General features: G+C 36.6%; 1 protein-coding gene across 9 annotated transcripts; it reads left to right on the top strand.

Moving 5' to 3' along the window:
* Positions 1-2: 2 nt before the first annotated feature.
* On the top strand, positions 3-18,481 carry ERMARD (ER membrane associated RNA degradation). 9 transcript variants are annotated; one of them, XM_068939093.1, is made up of 19 exons: positions 45-96; positions 399-505; positions 2,068-2,236; positions 3,369-3,508; positions 4,054-4,155; positions 5,905-5,994; positions 7,020-7,117; positions 7,690-7,826; positions 9,175-9,289; positions 10,011-10,113; positions 10,558-10,587; positions 11,090-11,158; positions 11,867-12,037; positions 12,913-12,993; positions 13,437-13,516; positions 14,302-14,430; positions 15,752-15,961; positions 17,074-17,187; positions 17,902-18,453. In XM_068939093.1, exons 3-19 carry the CDS (start codon positions 2,068-2,070, stop codon positions 18,059-18,061), a joined length of 1,998 nt encoding a protein of 665 aa, XP_068795194.1. In that variant the 5' UTR covers positions 45-96; positions 399-505; the 3' UTR covers positions 18,062-18,453. The 9 variants fall into 9 exon arrangements, with proteins under 9 accessions (XP_068795193.1, XP_068795198.1, XP_068795195.1 ...); XM_068939092.1 differs by lacking the exon at positions 399-505 and having other exon boundaries at positions 3-96; positions 17,902-18,481; XM_068939094.1 differs by lacking the exon at positions 399-505 and having other exon boundaries at positions 22-86.
* Positions 18,482-18,512: the final 31 nt, after the last annotated feature.

Here is an 18,512-nt window from a genome sequence, read left to right as displayed (position 1 = left end):
TCATGACGTCATGACGCAGGCGCGACTTGGAGGCGGGCTGAGCCGTGACGCAGGCAGCGACTGTTGTGGCGGCGGTTGGTGCGGGGGTAGGCAGAGGTCCGTGCTCGCCCGCCGGGCTCCGCGGGAGGAGATGGCGCCGCGGGCCCGGGGTTGCGGCTCTAGGGCCGAAGCCCGGGTGGGGCTCCCGGGAGCGTTGTTGCTGCCGGCTGCGTGCGTGCGGGGCTGCGGGGATACCCAGCCGGGCGGGGGCAAGGGATGGTGCCGGCTGCCCGGTGAGGGGTGCGGGGCAGCCTTTCCCTCTGCTGCGCGGCTCCGTAACCGGTAAAAACCTGGAGCTGCCCCAGATGCTCTCCTTGCTGCGTCTCTGACTTCATTTATTTATCTCTTTGTTTATTCAGAAAATAAAGACTTCCTATTAGCAGTGCCGCTTTTGCTTTCGCGTGCTGACGGTGTGTCCTGACGGTTTTTGTATCTGACAGTGAAACCTGGGGTGCTTTGGAATAAGGTGGAAGACTGATTTGTTTTATTAACCTTTTTTTCTGGATTTTTAATGGAACCTAATCTTCCGTCGCACCTAATATCAGTTCCTTCTAGAAGCCGTAATAATTACGTGGTGTTATTATCTATACAGACTTTTAGTCTGCCCTTGAAGCCATGAATTTAGGGATTATGTCCTGTAAGGCTGAACTCCACCACCTAATGACAGTGGGAAAAAATAGTTGAGTTTTTTTTGGTATTTAATGAATGCCTTTTGTATTTGTTGTGATCCATACTTTTTTAACAATTCTGTCTGTCCTTTCTATTGCATTAGTGGAAAACTTTTTTTTTTTTAACTAAATCCAAACCATATTCTTGCTCATCAGTGTGAACAGTTCTAAACGCTACAAATTCTTTGACCAAGACGTGTTTCATAAAGATCGATAATTGTTATCCTCACTGCTCTGAATTTTGTAAGAGGGCAATAGCGCTTTCAGAATTGGGCTGGTCAGATGTGCAAACAAAATTTTAAATGGAAGGTTGCTAGTGATTCTCACTACACTGGTTAATCTGATATTGAAGCAGAGGATTGCTCCCAGGATCCATTTTTCTGTCCCATGTGTGAGATAATACATTTGAAACGGCTTCAGTATTGGTTTTATGAACATAGTGTCAAGCTTATTGAAATCTTATTTAAAATGTTCCTACCAGTTGTAATAGTTTGGAGAAATTTGGATATTAGAAACAAAGGGAAGAAGCAGCATGCTTAGTAATTGGAGTTCCCTTTCAAGAAATTTGCTATTGGTGAGATTTAAACTTTTGTTACATTTAAAAGCTAGGCTTGTGAAGGTTAGAACATAAAGTGGAGATGATAACGCAGTTTTCTGATAATTTTGTACCTGCTTAGGTAAAACAGTCACTTTAGATAAAACAATCAGAGGTCACACTCTGAAGGTACTCGAATACATTACTTTCTCTTGTGTCTCATAATCCATTTTGCTCTTATACAATGAATATTAAAATTAGTATTTGTCTCTGATTTAAATTTTTGCTTCTAAATCAGTCTATCGCTCTGTTTAGGCTAAGAAGTATATAATATTTGTACTTGGATTGTTCTACAATTACTTCCTGTTCATGCAGAATTTACACGTTCCTTTTCATCTCAGTGATTTTGCAGGTTATAAGGAATGAAGTTCTTGGTGATGCTTGAGGTAGCATCAATTTTCAGACAAACTCTGTTCCGTTAGGCAGAATGTTATATATAAACCGATATTTTCTTCAGCCTCTCCTTTCATAAGCTTGTTATGTATAACCATAACAAAATACATCATCCAGGACCCTGGATTTATGCAGGTAGACTAATTCTTTCCCTCCTCCTCGCTCTTCCACAAGGTTGTTCTGCTCAGAGTTCCTTTCCCAATATGCATAGATGAGAGTTGCGTTGCAGAACTTAAACTCATAAGTACAGCTCCTGTGTTACTTTCTATATATCTGTGTTCATGGGTATCCTGTAATAATAATTTTCTAGTTCTAATAAGCTTTCTTAATTAATACAAGAGCTTTTTTTCTTTCTGTCTTTCTTTGTTCCAGATGGCATTATCAGAGTCTGTGAGTACTTGTCTTTCTCCTGCTGTGCATTATGTGATGTGCAAACTTGGATTTGAGAAAAAAGGCACCTATGATATTAATAATATTGTGTCTGAAAATGGTGAAATATGTTGGCAAGCTATTACAGATCACGTCTGTTACCTTGAATCAGGTTGGTGTTTGCCTGCTGTGGTAACGATACGTCTAAGACTGATGCAGAATCTTAGTACAGTTCACAGCAATCCTAGTTTTGTTATGACGTTTTATTACATTATAACATTATTTTCCCTGCGGATTAGGGTATATATAGCTCTCATCTAGGTGGAAATTTAAACTTTTTATCCATGAGTAGTCGGTATTTGATTATTACCGATTCCTAAGATTCATGTAATCTGTGCTGCTTGGGTAGGTCTTCCTTTGCTTCCTCATTCATTTAGGCTCCAACTCTACGTCCCTATACGTAAGGGGTTCAATTCTCCTCCTCTCCTATCTCATAGGTTTTTTCCTCTATATTCTTTACATTCTTTCTGCAGCAAATTTAAAACGCTGGGGCCCTCTTTATTCCTTGTTGCTTCTCAGGTTCTGTTTCCCAGACCATCATTTCTACAGAAGTACAGTTTGATTTCATTTATGTGTGTAGAATAGCTTATAATTGTTTTTTAACCAAAACAGAAAATATTTACGCCCAGATAAACTAGCTGAATTCTAATTTGCCAAATTGCATCTCACAAATGCTGTTAATCTCCAAAGATGGTAAAAATGACAGGTATTTCTCCCTCAAACAATACAGTTCAGTAACTCAGAAGAATTTATTTTGGTTGTAAATATCTTGCCAAAGAGGAGTAGTGACACCACATTATAAGAACTGGAAGTATCCATCTGCATTCCTAAAGGATATAAGCGGTACAGTTTCCCTGAACCTACATTAGCTTACGGCTTGCTTGTCTTGAAGTTCTGCGCTCTTCTTCTGGTAGCTCCTTACCATTTCAACAAAAATGGAACCTAACAATCCCCTTTTACTTTTCATATTTTCTTGCATACAATTTTTTTATTTGGAAAAGGTACTTGATCTTGTCTTTTTTCACACTGTACTTTCCCTTTTGTGCATCTCATTTGTGTGTTCTTTTGGGCAGTAAATTATAGTGCGTTACTCCTGTTAAATCATCTGGTTACAATCCTCTGGTTAAAATCCTCTGGGCTAGATACGTACATGGGCTGTAACACGTTTTACTTTTTATAGATTTTAAAATATTTGATTTTTGGGAGGTTCAGTGCTCTAATCACTTCCTGTTTTTCCCTTTAAGATCAAAGTGTGGATTATATCAAAAGCATACGATCACTAGGACCTCTATGTGAATCTGTTAATTTGCATTTCAAATCTCTGACCAAGGAGCAGTTTGGAGCTCAGTATGCATTATGGTTCCAGTGGACAAACTACGCAGAGGTATGGAAATGTCTGTTGACGGTTAGTATTTTCGCATGTGTACCTGTTACGGGAGTTTAGCGTATGAATTAGCAATGAATCAAAATGCTTAGAATTTGTAACTAATTGTCCTTTTCTGATATATGATCACTTCCTGACTTTCCTAACTTTATAATTAGAGTATATATATGTTATCACTAAAAGAATGGGAGATGTTTGGGGCCTGCTCTAACCTAAGATGGCAGGCTTTTCGTTTTTCTGTAAAGCCTGATGAGCTCTGTCTAACATCAAATTTTACTGTGTAAAGTCATTGTTGATAACTGCTATAGAAGTGAGGCACTAGATACCTTGTGACTGAAAAATAAGAGGTGTTCTAGGTTAGTGACCTTTTAAGCATCTGTAGTTGTATCCCCTAGGCAGTGGGTTTTTTTCCTGTATTTGCATAATGAGTATCACAGAGGAATACTGTGGTCAGGTTTCTTTGTGTTTTTGACAATTTGATTTCTTCCTTCTGAATATTTAACACAGCGTTCTTCCTCTTTCCCCCCCACCCTTCAATCATACAGTTATTTCTTGAAGTATTTGATGCGCTACAATATATGCAAACTGCAGAAATTGCTCTTGGCTTAATGAAACTGACATCGTGCTTGGAGCGAGCCTTGGGTGATGTAAGTGTCAGCAGGAGGATTGTATTGTGGTTTGGCTTTTATACGATGGGAATGAGCTCTTGCATTTTATTGCACTTTGAAAAAGTGGGATTACTGTGTACTGTAGTAGTACTCGGTAGCATGGCTGCATTGAGTTGGACACATGTTCTTTTCTGGATCCGACTGTGCTAACATAAATATCCTTTGATGCCCCTCCAGCCCACTCATAGCTTGTGTGAGTGCTTTCACTAATCAGTTTCAGTAAAGATGAGGAAAGTGCAGCTTAAGCTGCATATATAGCATATCTTTGCTATTCTGAGTTATTTAACTGAAACAGGGAGCAGCATACCTTCCACAGCAGGTCTGTTCATGTAGTCCCCTCTGTGAGGAGAGGCAGTAACAAGTAGCTGGAAATGGATTGCTAGACAATAACGTCTTTCCCTAACACCCTGTTTGCAGAGTATACATCTGTTTTTAAATGTTTGGAGATGAGTCTTACACTGCAAAAACATCTAGAAGCCAGCTAACAACTTCAAATCTAGACCAAAGTGCTCAGCTGGAGAGATGCAGGATCCAACTTGTAATCCTGAACATTTGTCTTGTTAGTGTATTCCCTCTTCCTTTTACCTCGAAGTAGTCAGTAAAGGTATGCACTCTCTTTAAGTTTAAAGAGTACTGCTGTAGGGGTTCCGTGATAAGCATCAAGCAGGGGGTGCATACATAATATGACTTAGGAATTCCGACTGGTATTATGAAACTTGTTTTATGAATCCTTTTTGATGGAACATGAATTAGACTCTGGTTCAATATTTGATGATAGTTAAGCTCATTTAAACAGTCTCTACAGCCATCTGCTGTATTTGCTTATGTTCCGTATGTTATGTGAGCACAAATATTTGAAGGCCTAGTGGCAAGCTAGATTGATGAGCTTGTCCAGATACCTTTTCTCCTTTACTCCCTACCCCCATCTTTATTGTTCAGCTGGATCAGTTCCTTGATCTGCTCTGCTGCATGACTACCAGCTCTACTGAGCAGTAGCAGGCAGGCTAGGGAGAAGGGAGCAACAGACGCTTAAACAGGTGGTGTTGCTGAGGGAAAAACTCCACACACCCTGGATGTTTTGCCAACAGATCAGATAAAATAGCTAACTATTAAATCTTTATGAGGAGCTCTTTAGAAGGAAGTGGCAGAGGACAATGGGCTAATTCACCTCTAAACAAACCAAAGTGCCCCACACTGGCCAGGGGTGAAGACTGAAGTGATGAAAAGTCGCCAAAGGCTGGAAGAAGTGGTCAGAGAGAATATATAGAATGGAAAGCTTCAGCATCGGAGGCTTTGAGGTGCTGAGTGGTACAGAATTACTGACATTGCCTAGCTATGATAAAATCTAGTTTCAGGGACAGCCAAAATCAGAAAACGAATTACAAGCCTCCTTGCTTAACAAGGGCAAGCCCTATAGGTTACTAGGGTAAGAATTGAGTGTTGTTTTCTGGGTAGAGTTAATTCCCTTAATTCTGTGTTATTGTTGTGCTTTACTCTTTTTTTTTTTTTTTTTTTTTTTTTTTAATAGCAAGAAATGCAGCATGTGTACAGAAGTTGTAAAAGCCTTACTTTGGGAACATACGTGCACTCATTCTTGATACAGTCACTTAGATTTTAATTTGTTGTGAAACTTCATGTTATTTCATAAAATAGTCAACTTACGTGCTTGACATACAAAGAAATATATTGGATTATTAATGTAAACCTGTTCTACCTCTTTTTTTGTAGGTGTACTTACTGATTGGTAAAGATTGTCCTTTCCTTCTAAGAGATTTGCTTGCTTCTGAGGAGCTTGCAGTTATCTTTGGACAAGCTGTAGTAAGTGTATAGTTTTGAAATAAATGTTAAACATTGAATTTCTTTTTCTTGCCAGTTGGCAGGTTTCCAAGTATAGCCATTACTTGCATCAAAGAAGAATTTGTAAATGCTGTGATGGATTTGGAAAACTTTCATTATATACATGTTACAAATAATGGAGAACAGATGGTAAAAAATAGTTAATATTGTAATCTTAAAGGGAAATAAGTTAAGGTATGCCCACAAGTTATCATTTGTTGCTCTCCATGAAAAGGTTATGTACGTGAACATTTAATGTATCCATCACGGGAGTGTGCAAGATGCAGAGCTGTCTGCCTCCTTCTGAGTCATGCTACTTGAAAACACACGTCCTGCACTGGCTGTGCAACTCTAATGAGTTGTGCTATCCCTCAACACCACTGTAGTAAAATGCTGTAAACAGAGCAGATGGAAGCAATCTCTCTCATACAGTTTTACAAATGTAAATTCTTTATTAGGACGGACGGTTGGACATGAACTGTAGAAGCTTTTATAGTCAGTCAGTCTAGTAGCTTTGTAAGGATTATTTCTTGGATTTTGGTGGCATGTGGAATTATTCAATTCTCGCAGTTAAAAATAGTTTTTCTTCTTGTCTGATATTGATCTGGAAATCCAACTTTGAATCCCAATTCTACTGCTTGTTATGTTAATTTGTATTAAGTTATTGTGGATTTATACTATGACAGGTAAGAGCTAAACTTAATCCCATTTGTTTGCCTGTCTGCCGTAACTGTTTAGAATATGTAGTAACTGGTTTTTCCATTCACGTATTATATTCTGTGGCATGTACAAATAAGAAAAGATTTCCTTTCAGAGAGTACTGGAAATTGCAAGTACTGATTTGTTTTAGTTGTGACAAGCCATGGCCAATCATCTTGACAATAGAAGGTGTTCCTTTAAGATAGTACTGTTTTTTCAATGACTTCAGAAAATTGTCCATCAGGGAAAGATAGATGATTACAAGTAATACGTTTCTTCATGCAGTAATCACTTTGTTTACCAATTAGATGAATGTATTGAGGGTATTCATTGGATCTCCTTATGGTCTGAATCTTCGTAATGTTTTGTGGCACGGCTTTGCTTCCCCGCAAGAAATTCCTGTGAAGTAAGTTACCCAAAAAATCTTGTTTTCTTACCAGAGTGAAAAGCAATTATGCATATAAAATTTTCGCTTAAAAAAAAAAAAAAAAGACTACTGGAATTTTGGTTAGCTTCTGAAGGCTTCTGGCGGTATCCTGGAAGTTTTCCCTCACTTCTGCTGCTTGTGTTGGAATCACATTTCCATAGAATATTTCAGCCCTTATAAAACTGGTAAAGCACACTAGTCATGAAAATGAATAACAGGAAAAATGATAAAGCTTAAGGTCTTTTGGGAAACCTGGTTACTGTAATAACTGAGAACAAAAGGTAGAGGAATGGGGTAGGAGGAAGAGCAGCAGCAGCAGCAGCCAACATAGAATGCAGTGGTGCTTTTTTCCCTAATTCCACATTTGTTTTTTCATGCTTGTGGAAGTAATCAGTTAGTAAGGGTCCCAACTCAGAAGAGTAGGGGAGTGTAGGCATTTGATTTTCTTTGAAAAAGCAAGAAAACCTTTGTCCCTAGCCCACAAATGTCGATTCTTTTGCACGATATTTAGTTGTGTAAACTTTTCTAACATATTATGGTATTCTCTCTAGATACTGTGCTATGCTACTTTTTTTAACTGCAGGATTGGGTCAGTTGTTACAGACGTACCTTCTGCAAACTAAATGCATTTTAATACATCGACCATACGTGACCTTCACTAGCTTAGAGGAGCTGAATATATTTCCAGGCAAGTATTTAACCATTAGCAAGTTTTGATTATGCTACATTCATTATTACTTCACTGTCCAAAAGTGCTGTTGAAAATAATGCATTTTTCACAGTTCTAGGATTGAATCTTTTAGCTAAGATACCTGCATACACTGTCATTAGATGAAGCAGTCATGCTTGTAGGACACCTTTCTAATACATAGGCAGCTCTACTGATTATTGAATCAAAATATACTGCATTCTAAAATCATTGCAACACACTGAAACGCGTAACATTAATGTTGCTGAAAGACTTGAACTCTGTATTCCAATTTTTTGATGATGAGCATACAGTTCATGTAACAGTTATCTAGTTTGCCTGTACAAAATTTTTAACTCTTTTCAGAATGAGTGGCTTCCAGTTCCAGCTCCAAGAGTCCTAGCAGATGCGCCCTGCAGATGGCAGGGAAGATAGTGCTGAAACAGAGTGAAGGATAGTAACGCTTCTTCACTACTCTGATGCTTTTCTCAGGGAAGGACCTGAAGGGTGTCTGATGAAAATCTCCTCATCTCCCTGGCTGCAGACCTCATTTGTGTTGTTCCTGCTGTTTTTAAAGCAGCAAAAGCAAATGTCAAGTCCTGGTCTTAATGGTGGTCGTAGTCAGTTTGTACTATTTAATCAACTTGCCAGTGGAGCATCTGCTCATGGAACCGCAGCAGGGCTTTTGGGGACCAAATCACACTCACAATATTCAAATCATAATGTATTATAAATCCTTTAGCTATTTATTTTTTCCAAAAATACCTACTACGATTAAACCTCACTTGCAAATTTTAAGCTTTCGCTTGTAAAATATTTATAATGTTAATTCGTAAGTGTGTGAGTTTCATGACATGGTAACATTGAAGTATGAAGTGATTATTTATTATGCTAAAATGTCAGCACAGAAAATGGTTAAGGTAGGAACAAGCGGTCATGGCAGAATGTTCGTACTAGTGTACTGACTCTCACCAGATAAAAATGATCAATATATCTTACACTTTGTCTGAAGTAGATGGAGAACAACTCAACAGAAGCTGGGCCCACTTGCTGTGTAATCCTTTAGTCCCACTAATAAGTAGCCACAAGTGTTTAACTGCTTTTAAAAAGTCTGACGTTTTAGATTATCACAAAAAATGCAATCTTAAAAACAATCAGTTTATGATTTTAAATCTGTTATGACTGTCGTTATACTTACATAGTTAAAATAAAATAAATTTAATACCTTTTAAAGTCTTCCTTTATACATGCTTAAGTAATCGTGTATTCTCAATGAAATAGTAAGAATAAATAAATAAACGGTGCATACGTACATATAGTTTAGTAGCGTTGTTGTGTTAACTTACAGATCTTAATCATGAAGCACTTTCCTTAGCTGAAGAGCTAATAAAACGGTCCAGTTTTGTCCTAAAAACGATGTTGCCGTTTTGGATTGCTGCTTTAAAAGCTTTCAGGCAAGGCAGGTAACAATTGATTTTTTTTTTTTTCTATTTTTCCTCTTGGTATGATTTTTATTTATATATATCCATTATTTATAGAATGCTAGTCAGCAGCATTTGTAGATTTCAAAGCTTTTTGTTGAGTCTCCTGCCTAACAACATATAGCTAAGCATTGTTAGGATGTTCTCTCAGAAGATTCATGGACTTGCTGCTTTCTTTTGATTGTGTCTGCTTTGAGAACTTTTCTTTGTTAGAATGCAGCAAAATGTCAAAATTGAGTATTGCGTTTTTCCCTGGGTTGAACATTTCATGGAGAATTGCGTTTTCTCTGCTTCAGTTTGTGCAAACTAGAACTGGATATTGAAACCTAAAAAGAGTAGCCGCAGCAGATGAAGCCAAAAAGGAGAACTTTACAAAGCAAATGGAAAATATTCAGATCTTCAGATATGAATCTGCTGAGTTTACAAAATATATTAATTACTTTATCTTCTCTTCCCATGTTCCACCTTTTTGTAAGTTAGTGTCACGTATGAGCTGCTTCAAAGTAGGTATTCAGCTTCTGTTGAGCAGAGATAGTCATTTAGTGTTTGTTTATAAAGTGCTCATTACAAGGGAATTTTGTTCTGGGTCCCGTGGCTGAGAGTTTTCATGTTCTGAGAGTGTTTCTCTGCGATGGTTCTAATTTTGACTTGGATTTTATTTATATGAGGGGAAAGACCCTTTGGGTATTTCTTTTTTTTTCAGGTATGGTGACTGTATGATTCTCTTACTCCCTCAGCTGGAAGTTGGACTTAGATTGCTCTTCACTACAACTAATAAATGTCCAAATCGATTGCTAACAGCTGAGGTAAGTTTCTGTCTAAAGTCAATTATAGTTTAGGACTAACTGTCAGTGCTTCAAAATAGTTACTCTAGAAGCGTGATTTCTAAACATATGCTTTTTTTTTTTTTTTTTTTGGAAGACGTTTTGGGACATCATTTACAAAATCACAGTAGAGTTTCAGCAATGTCTCTTTTATTCTTTAAAAAGATGTCTGATAGTAAAAGAGGCTTGAAAAAGTACTTGAAGGTTAATGTTCAGTCACAGTAGTTTACTGTGCAAAGTAAGTCATGTTATATTTATTTTTAAAAACCTAGCAAAAAGTCCAACGATCCCTTTCTTCATTTGTAAGGAGTTCTCTCTGTTTGCACTCCTCTGGTCTTTGATATAAATGAACAAATCTAAATTCCGTATGCAAGTCTAGTTAATTGTGTTTTTTAATTAATTAATATTTATTGTCTTCTGTTGTAGCCTTCTGCGCTCTACACCACTTTTGATGAGGTACTTGTTATTTTTTCTAGCAAAATGTCAGAATTAAAGCATATGCATATTTCTCGTTACTGATGATCAGAAAACAGTGTCCCACTGTGCTGGATAAGACATTACTTCTTCTTGGAAAGAATTTAGAAGGTGATGGGTAGTAAGCACATTTTAAATTTGGAATCACCCATAAAATATCAAAATCAATGCAAATTTTAATGAACAGACTTTAATTTCTTCTAAATGTTTTAATCTTGTATTTCTTCATTTCACAGAAACAAGTCATTTTCCCTAGAGTCACTTATTTGAAGTGAATACAAATAAACTTGCAAGCTGAAATCCTCAATTTTTTGACTCTTCTGAATTATCTCAAATTGTTTGTCAATAATAAATAGGCAGGTTAATTCTGGAGTTGGAGGAGTAGTTGCTGAGCGTTAGAGAAGTTTACTACTGAAGTTGTTGTTTTTCCTTTGATTGTTTTGGCTTTCGATAATAAGTTTGCTATTCACATGGCTTTTTCTAGATGCTAGCAAAACAGTTGAATAACGAAGAAATCAATCAGCTTCCACTAGTTCTTGAAGAACCTGCAATGGCAAGTGTTTCGAAAGTTTATTTATTTATTTATTTTTTTAGCTTCTAGGTCATGTAGCTTCTCTCCAGCTGCTTAAAAGCTCCTTATCTTAGTTTTTTCACTGTGAAGGATACAAAGGAGTGCAGAACATGCTATATTGAGTTAGGATTGGGGAATATCCATCTGGCTGAAAAATAGAAGTCTCAGAGAGGTTCTTACTAAACTCATGAAAATCTGCTGAGTAGGTGAGAAGGAAAAACTAGTGCCTTATTCAGGGAAAATTAAAAGTCATTTCTTCTGGGAGACAGCTTATAGTAGCTATGTAGATAGCACAAACATAGCTGCAAACCTTCCAGAGCACATCCTGCATCTTGCCACCCAAACAGATAGGGAACATGAGAAGTAGAACTGTGTTTAGAGGCCTTTGAGACTGTAGGGAGGACCTGAGTTTACTGCACTGGAGGCCAAAGGCAATGGGGCTATGAAGGAGTTGGGACACAAAACCAAAGGTAATCAGGTGTTATCTGTCATGAAATAACTTACATGTTAGTTCTGAGTTTTTTTCAGAAGCTACGAAGGTGGGAGAGTTGCCCCCTTTTTCTTGTTATGAAGAGAGTATGGGTTTTTTGTTTTGACCATCTAAATTTCCCTGTTCCTATGGACACAATCACATGCTTATATTTCAGAAGGTATTGTATATACTTAGCTCTTTCTGCATATTTCCCACAGGAATTTCTTTGGGATTTTTTGAACCACCAGGAGGGTCCGCGTATAAGAGATCATTTAAGCCATGGAGAGATGAATCTAAAAGCATTTCCCAGAGAAGTAGCCAATCAGATAGTTGCATTTGCAGTCACACTTCTGTGCAGATTTTCAGATGCGGCCGTGGTTGCTTTTAAGGTAGGGATTGATGTTATGCTGTCAGAGTGACTTGTTTTGAATGCCAAATCTGATCTTATGACTGCATCTTTCCTGATAGCTACTTTTTGTGGGATTACTGTGTTCCTCCAAGAACAAATTGTGAAAGTATATTTCTCTAGTATTGTAGTGAAGTACGTACAGAAGGCTTTCTGAAAGATTGCCTTTTCTTATTGTAGCTTAATTTGCTAATTTAACCACTCCTTATTCACATAGTTGATGCATAGGTTGTAGTGATACCACTTAATTTTATTTATCGGATTATGTTGACACCTACCCTGTTTGCTTTTCTGTTAATTCAGCAGATATATAGAACCACTGGAGCTCAGCTATTGAGGCGTGTAAGATTTGAGAGTCTGTTCCTCTGAGACAGCATAAATAATAGAAGTGGCACAGTAATGGATGTGGGATTTGTCTGCAGTCTATAATGTAAATTTGTGCCCACTTTTTGTCTAGCAGTGGGTTTCTCAGCATTAGTGATTATTACATTTGCTCCTCCTAATTTCCTGTTAATATTTACAATCACCTTTTCTCAATATGATAAAGCAAACTTTGAGATAAAACTTCTATTTGTCAGGTGTAGCTCTTGTTAATTTCTCAAGAGGTATTGCATGCTGCTGCATTAAGAGTGTACATGGTTACTGCTGTCAGGTTTCATAGTTAAAGCGTGTCAAAGAAGTTAAGGTCTAAACGCTCGCTGTGCTCACTATTGCTTTCATCCCTCACACGTTTGGAAATCTTAATTGACTTCAGGAGTCTAAGGGGCTTACTTAAAGTTAAGCATAAGTCTAAGTCTGTATAAAGTTAGGACCTGATTTGAAAAAATGTTGTGCCTTGTCTGTTATTTTGTAAATCAGGAACATGTCATAAAACCACTGATGAACTGCGCACGTTGCTACTGTTCTCGATTTCATCCAATTTCCCGACTCAAGAAACAAGTAGGTACTTCTAACTGAAAGCATTTGGGTCTGTGAATGCTTGAGATTGGTTTAATTGTTGTCTTCGTGCTTTGATTGTCCTAAAAAGTTAGAATTTTGAGGCAGCCTCCTGTCTGTTTTATACTGATTTTTTTTTTTTTAATGGGCTTTCAAGTTTTATCTTACAAACTTTAGAGCTATGTAAAGGAGAAGTAATTAAGTACGTTCCTTCTGTTGATGCAGTGGGGACTGCATTTGTGCTTTTGAGATCACTATATCGTTTTATTCTTACATGAATATTTGTTGTTCTGCAAATTGATGAGTACTAAACAAGTAACTTACTACTTATTGCAGGTTTTTTTCCTAAAATAACCCCAAATAATAAGAAAAGTAAAATATATTGTTCAATCTATTAAAGACTACCCTTTACATAAAATTTCTTATGATACGTTTTGAATTTTTAGGTGCTGGAATGTATGAAGAGCATTCAGTTATGGTCTGAACTACCAACAGTGCCTGAGGAACAAGTTCAAGCAGTTAAAGGGTATGTATATGCCATTAAAATAATTCTGAACAATGGAAACTGAGATGGTTAAATGTCTCTTCGCATACTTTATTAAGGAGATGATAGACACCACAGGGGTTGTATGCACATCAGTATACAAAACATACTGTAAAAAGTGCAATCAGTGCAATAACTAGAAGGGAATGAGGACACAACTGAAACACACAGCAGTTTTAGTGGCTATGTGTTCTATTTCTAAAGAGATACTGCAGGAGCTGTTAGGAAGTTAAACTAGAGCTTGAGCCAGTCAGAACAAAGACAGTAAGATGGCTTACCTTATGAAAAACAGAAAATAGTTGCTTGTTCAAAAAAGGTCTTGTAAGGCAAAGTAATGGAAGATTTTACGTAAGATGTTAAGTGGAAAAGAATGTAACATCCTTTTGTGATTTGACAAGGAGGAAGTCATTAGTAACATCACTAGAGAAAATTGTACTGATTAGAGAAATTCATCTGGGAAGCCAACAGGAGAAGCTGAGAGATGAAAATTCAATGCATCTGGCACATGTTCAATATGCTTCAGGATTCTGATGAGTGTTTAAAGGATTAAAAAGGATTCAGAAGAGTAACACTGAGAAAAGGTCATTCTGACTTAAAGAAAAGAAAATCATGCTCGTAAAGTAGAAGAAAAGGAACTGAAATATGAGACTGAGGCCAGACATTGAATATATTTCTACTCAACAAAACTTATCTTGATCTGTGCTGTTTAGACAAATAATAAGCCCTACGCTGTGTTTTCATCTCAAGCTTTAATGTTTTGTTTTAAGGTTTGAGGGAAATGCTGAAGCTATTACTTTTGCTTTGAAGACAGCTGAAATTCTCTCTCAGTTGCAGCAATGCATGCCTCCAAATTGTTGCAGTTCAAATGATACAGTGAATAGTGACCAAGCAGAGAGGTAAGATTAACGTGCTCCCTCTTCCTGCTATCAGCTTCTACGTAGAACCCAACACAAGAATTCTCAGCCCTAAGTTATTCATGCACCGTTTTTAGAGCGGTGCTTGAAATGTTGCATGCACTTTTCGAATTTCGCTGCCGCTTTAATCCAAAAATTTTATGGGTTCAGTTAAGGATCATCTGCAAAATGAAGAGTAGATTTGGGACGTTGTTACAGAAGGATTTTATTTAGTTATATTTTCCATGCTAAGTTCAAGTTTCCTTTCAGATTTGAAGAAGCAACATGTTTTAAATATATCAGGTCATTTCTGTACTTGCTAGGCTAAGGTGGTTTTAATCTGCTTTATGTGCTAACACTGCATCAGAAATTTATTTTATTGCGGTTGATGTCACAGTTACACATGGCATTTAAAGTAGTGATATGTCTCTATATATTTCTATTCTTTATATGCTTTAAAATCAAGGTTCTGAAATAGAAAATACCATGTTTATCCTTGTTGTCAGACTTAGAGGTCTATTGGTAGTTCCAATTCTATTTAACTTGGAGTAATAATCAAAACATTTGGGCTTTTAATTGACACTATTGTGACAGTCTTAAGAGGCCCATGTCTGAGTTAATATGTTGGAAGAACACTCTTCTAATCACACTTCATTAGGTGTGAGCAGGACAGTGCAAACAGGATGATGCCTGTTGCTTTACGTCTATAGTTCTGTTTACTATCTGTCAGTCTGTCACTCTTCTCATTCATTAAAAAGAAGGCTGATTACTAAAGCTTAAAACCATTTTTTTCTGCCTTTATTACTTGTACTCATTATTATTTTGCGGTTCCAAAGATAATTTGGGCATGAGGGAGGTGAAAAAACACTTCTCTGAGAACAGCGTGTTTAAAATCCTGTGTGGCATTATGTTAGCAGGTTAGGATATGATTGCAGAAAGGTATCTGAGCGTTTTTTAACAAAATGTAATCTGGTATAAACTGTTAGTGGGAGACTTCAGCCACAACCATGCTGTGATTTGATATGTACAGTGTATCATTTCAGACAGGCAGTTTTGTTTATTGTGACTGTACTTCTTTGATCTGAAATGGGAAACATTTATCATCAGTAGTTTTGTAATTATGTTCAATAAAGTGATAGAGAACACAGTCGCTCTTCATACTACATAGAGCCTTGCTTTTTTTGAGTCATTAGGTAACGGGGATCTGCTTCCAGCTTTTCTGAGGAAAAGCATTCATACTCAAACCACGCTGAATATGAAATATATCTTATGTTAAGTCCTCCTAGCAAAAGATTGAAACTAATAATTATTTCCTGTTTTGAAGGCTGTTGATTGAACTTTGTGATAAGCGCATTTGCACACTCTACTCGCCCCGGCCTGTTCTGGAAATATTGGTGGTGCTCCGTAAAATAAGCACACAGTGCCATCAAGTGTCAGAACAAGTTATTGTCTGCGTTGAGTTGAGATATCAACAGTGGATAAACAAAACTCTGCGTTCTCGCCAGAGGCATAACTATCTAAGAATGTTAAACAGGTTGGATAATGTTTTTTCTTAACTCTGTGGCTAAGTTTATGAGAGGGTGGTGACGTGCTGCTGTTGCTAGCTGTTCATCTTCAAAGTTTATGTGTTAACCCTGATTTCCATTATTTACTAATCTAGAAATAACAAGAAAATCTCAAGTTGGGGAATAATGGATATTTTTAACATTATTATTCTATTTCACTGCAAATTATAAGCTTTCAAATAAAAATATCATTTAAATGTTAGATTGTATTTTTGAATTACCGGTCTTCCTATTTAGGCATAAAAAGTGCCATTCAAGTTTTAGCTGAGTGCAGTCTGTTAAATTCCTTTCAAGACTCTAACTTCTTTATTGGTTTTACTGTTTTTTATCATACCTCGATTGTCATCTTTACAGATATAAGAGGTTCTTTAGGATTCTGTTAATTTTGTTCCCATTCAGAAATGTTTTCCAAGGGTTTCCAAGGTTTATGAATCCTCTTTAAAAACTGAAAGGGAACATGGGAAGTGAGATATTATAAACTTTAATCTTTCCGAGCAATTCGTCTTAGACTCAGTAAAGAGCCTTAATCATAACTGAATAGAAACTGTGTTGTGTTGCAGAAGGGTGGAGGTAAGGCTGAATGTGAGCCCTGGCTGTGTGCTTTCATCCCTTTATTTATTTTCATTGTTATTTTAGGGAAATAGTAAGTCTGACTTTCTTGGCCTGGTGATATTCCTCAAAACATTAACTGTTATTTATGAAACATAGCTTAAGTTGACAATGTGTGTTACTGATTTAGTTTAACTCCAGCTTACTATCTTTGGGGTAATGGGTGGGGAGGTTTCCTGTGGAGTCTTGACTATGTGTACATATCTTCATGTGGGTGTGCGTGTGTGTATATTCCTCTTTTTTCCCTCTTTTTGTTATTGTTGCATAGTTTATAGTCTTGCTTTTTTATAGTTTTGTTATTTGCTCTGCTCTTCACTGATGGACTTTTAACAGTCTTTCTTTTTTCCACATTCAAAATCCAGCTTTTTAGAATGTATTCAGAAGTCAGAAGAATGATTTGTAGTAATGATTTTAGTTTAACTTGGTTTATTCTGTTTCATTTGTAATTAAATATTTTTTTTCTTATTTCTAGCATTAAGTTTTTGTCACCTGTGTTACGTCTGATCTTAGTGCTGATAACTCTAGAACTGGTCAATATCCATTCGGTTTATAAGAAGAATCCTTTTGATTATCAGCAGTATCTAAAGTAAGTATATAGAATTTACATTATGGAAACAGGGAGTTAGACATACTCCTTGCATGGCCATTTGAGTAAATTTGATCTGTAGTATAAATCCTTCAGGGGGAAAAAAAAAAAGAAAAAGAAAAAGAAAAACCTAACAGCGTAACTTTCAATGCATTGTCAGTCGTCTTTTTGTCACTGCAGTTGTCGTTATCTCATAGCATTCACTCAAAAACTGAAATAACTTAGTTGAAAATGTATGGTCCAGTTGACATTTTCCTTTTTCCGTTTCCATTGACATTTTCAATTTGTATTAGACTCCTCATTAGTAAAACTAGAGAATGATCATTTGCTCAAACAATATTAATGCATAAAAGCTGTGTTTAATAAGTGATTCGTTTTACTCGTTCTGTGTCAGTTTACAGCTGGTTGGATATTGTAGGCGTTGTGAAACTTTTGACTGTGAAAGGAAAGGAAGCCTTGTGGGGGAAAATTCTGTTACACATTATATCACCACACTCTGTATGGCATTGTTTAAATGCAGCTCTGAAAATCATTGCTTCTTACTGCAAGAGTGAGGGAATGGTTCTCTTCCAGAAGTAGAAGAAAATTTACAGTGTTGATCATCCAGAGGGAGATTTGGAAATTTAGAGAAAGTAGCATCTTTAAATCAGGCATTGGGTATCTTTTTCTTTTATCCTTTAATGCTTTTTTCTTCTTTGTTTTTATTTCTTAAAGGTTTTTGAAGTCAGTCTTGCAGTATACGGAGAACTTGGTGACGTACACAAGTCCAGAGAAAAACAAGTGGGATGAAACCATGGAGCTTACAAACAAGGCTTTGACAAAAATAAAGAGATTCAGTGACAAAAAACTAGCGTTAATGCAGTTAGCTACATAAATTATTTTGACACTATTTTGAGAGTTTTAGAGTCCCCAGATTTCACAAGTCTAAGATTTAAAGACAAGCTTCATCAGTCATTGCCAAATTTTGGGTGCAGTATTTATTATTTTTATTAGAAGAAAGTTTGGAGTTGAATGATCAAGCTTCCCAGAAATGGATTGTGCCAAATCCAATGGAAAAGATTGGCTGTGAGCTAATTCAGGATGTTTTAAGTTCTGTTTTAAGTGTATTATATGTTTTGTAGCTTGGTTTTCATATTTTTCTATTATGTGGAAAATATCTAAGAAAGCAGTGTGAATAAATGTTCTGAAAAAATTTTAAATAGAAAAAGTAGTTTTTCATTTTGATGACGTATGCTGCAAATATGTCAAACACTGATTGTTGCTTATAAAAAAAAAAAAGAATATTGCAACATTTAGTATCAGTAGTGCTCATTGAAATTGACAGC

This window comes from Struthio camelus, chromosome 3 (assembly GCF_040807025.1).
Source record: "Struthio camelus isolate bStrCam1 chromosome 3, bStrCam1.hap1, whole genome shotgun sequence".
Taxonomy (NCBI): domain Eukaryota; kingdom Metazoa; phylum Chordata; class Aves; order Struthioniformes; family Struthionidae; genus Struthio; species Struthio camelus.
Note: the sequence above shows the minus strand (reverse complement) of the source record. Positions and strands in the feature narration are given on the sequence as shown.

Coding starts and splice junctions, on each gene's coding strand:
- ERMARD (XM_068939092.1), top strand. CDS start 2,068: ATGGCATTATCAGAGTCTGTGAGTACTTGTCTTTCTCCTGCTGTGCAT. Junction 11,159..11,866: donor TTCTTGAAGAACCTGCAATG/GCAAGTGTTTCG, acceptor TATTTCCCACAG/GAATTTCTTTGGGATTTTTT. Junction 13,517..14,301: donor CAAGTTCAAGCAGTTAAAGG/GTATGTATATGC, acceptor TTTTGTTTTAAG/GTTTGAGGGAAATGCTGAAG.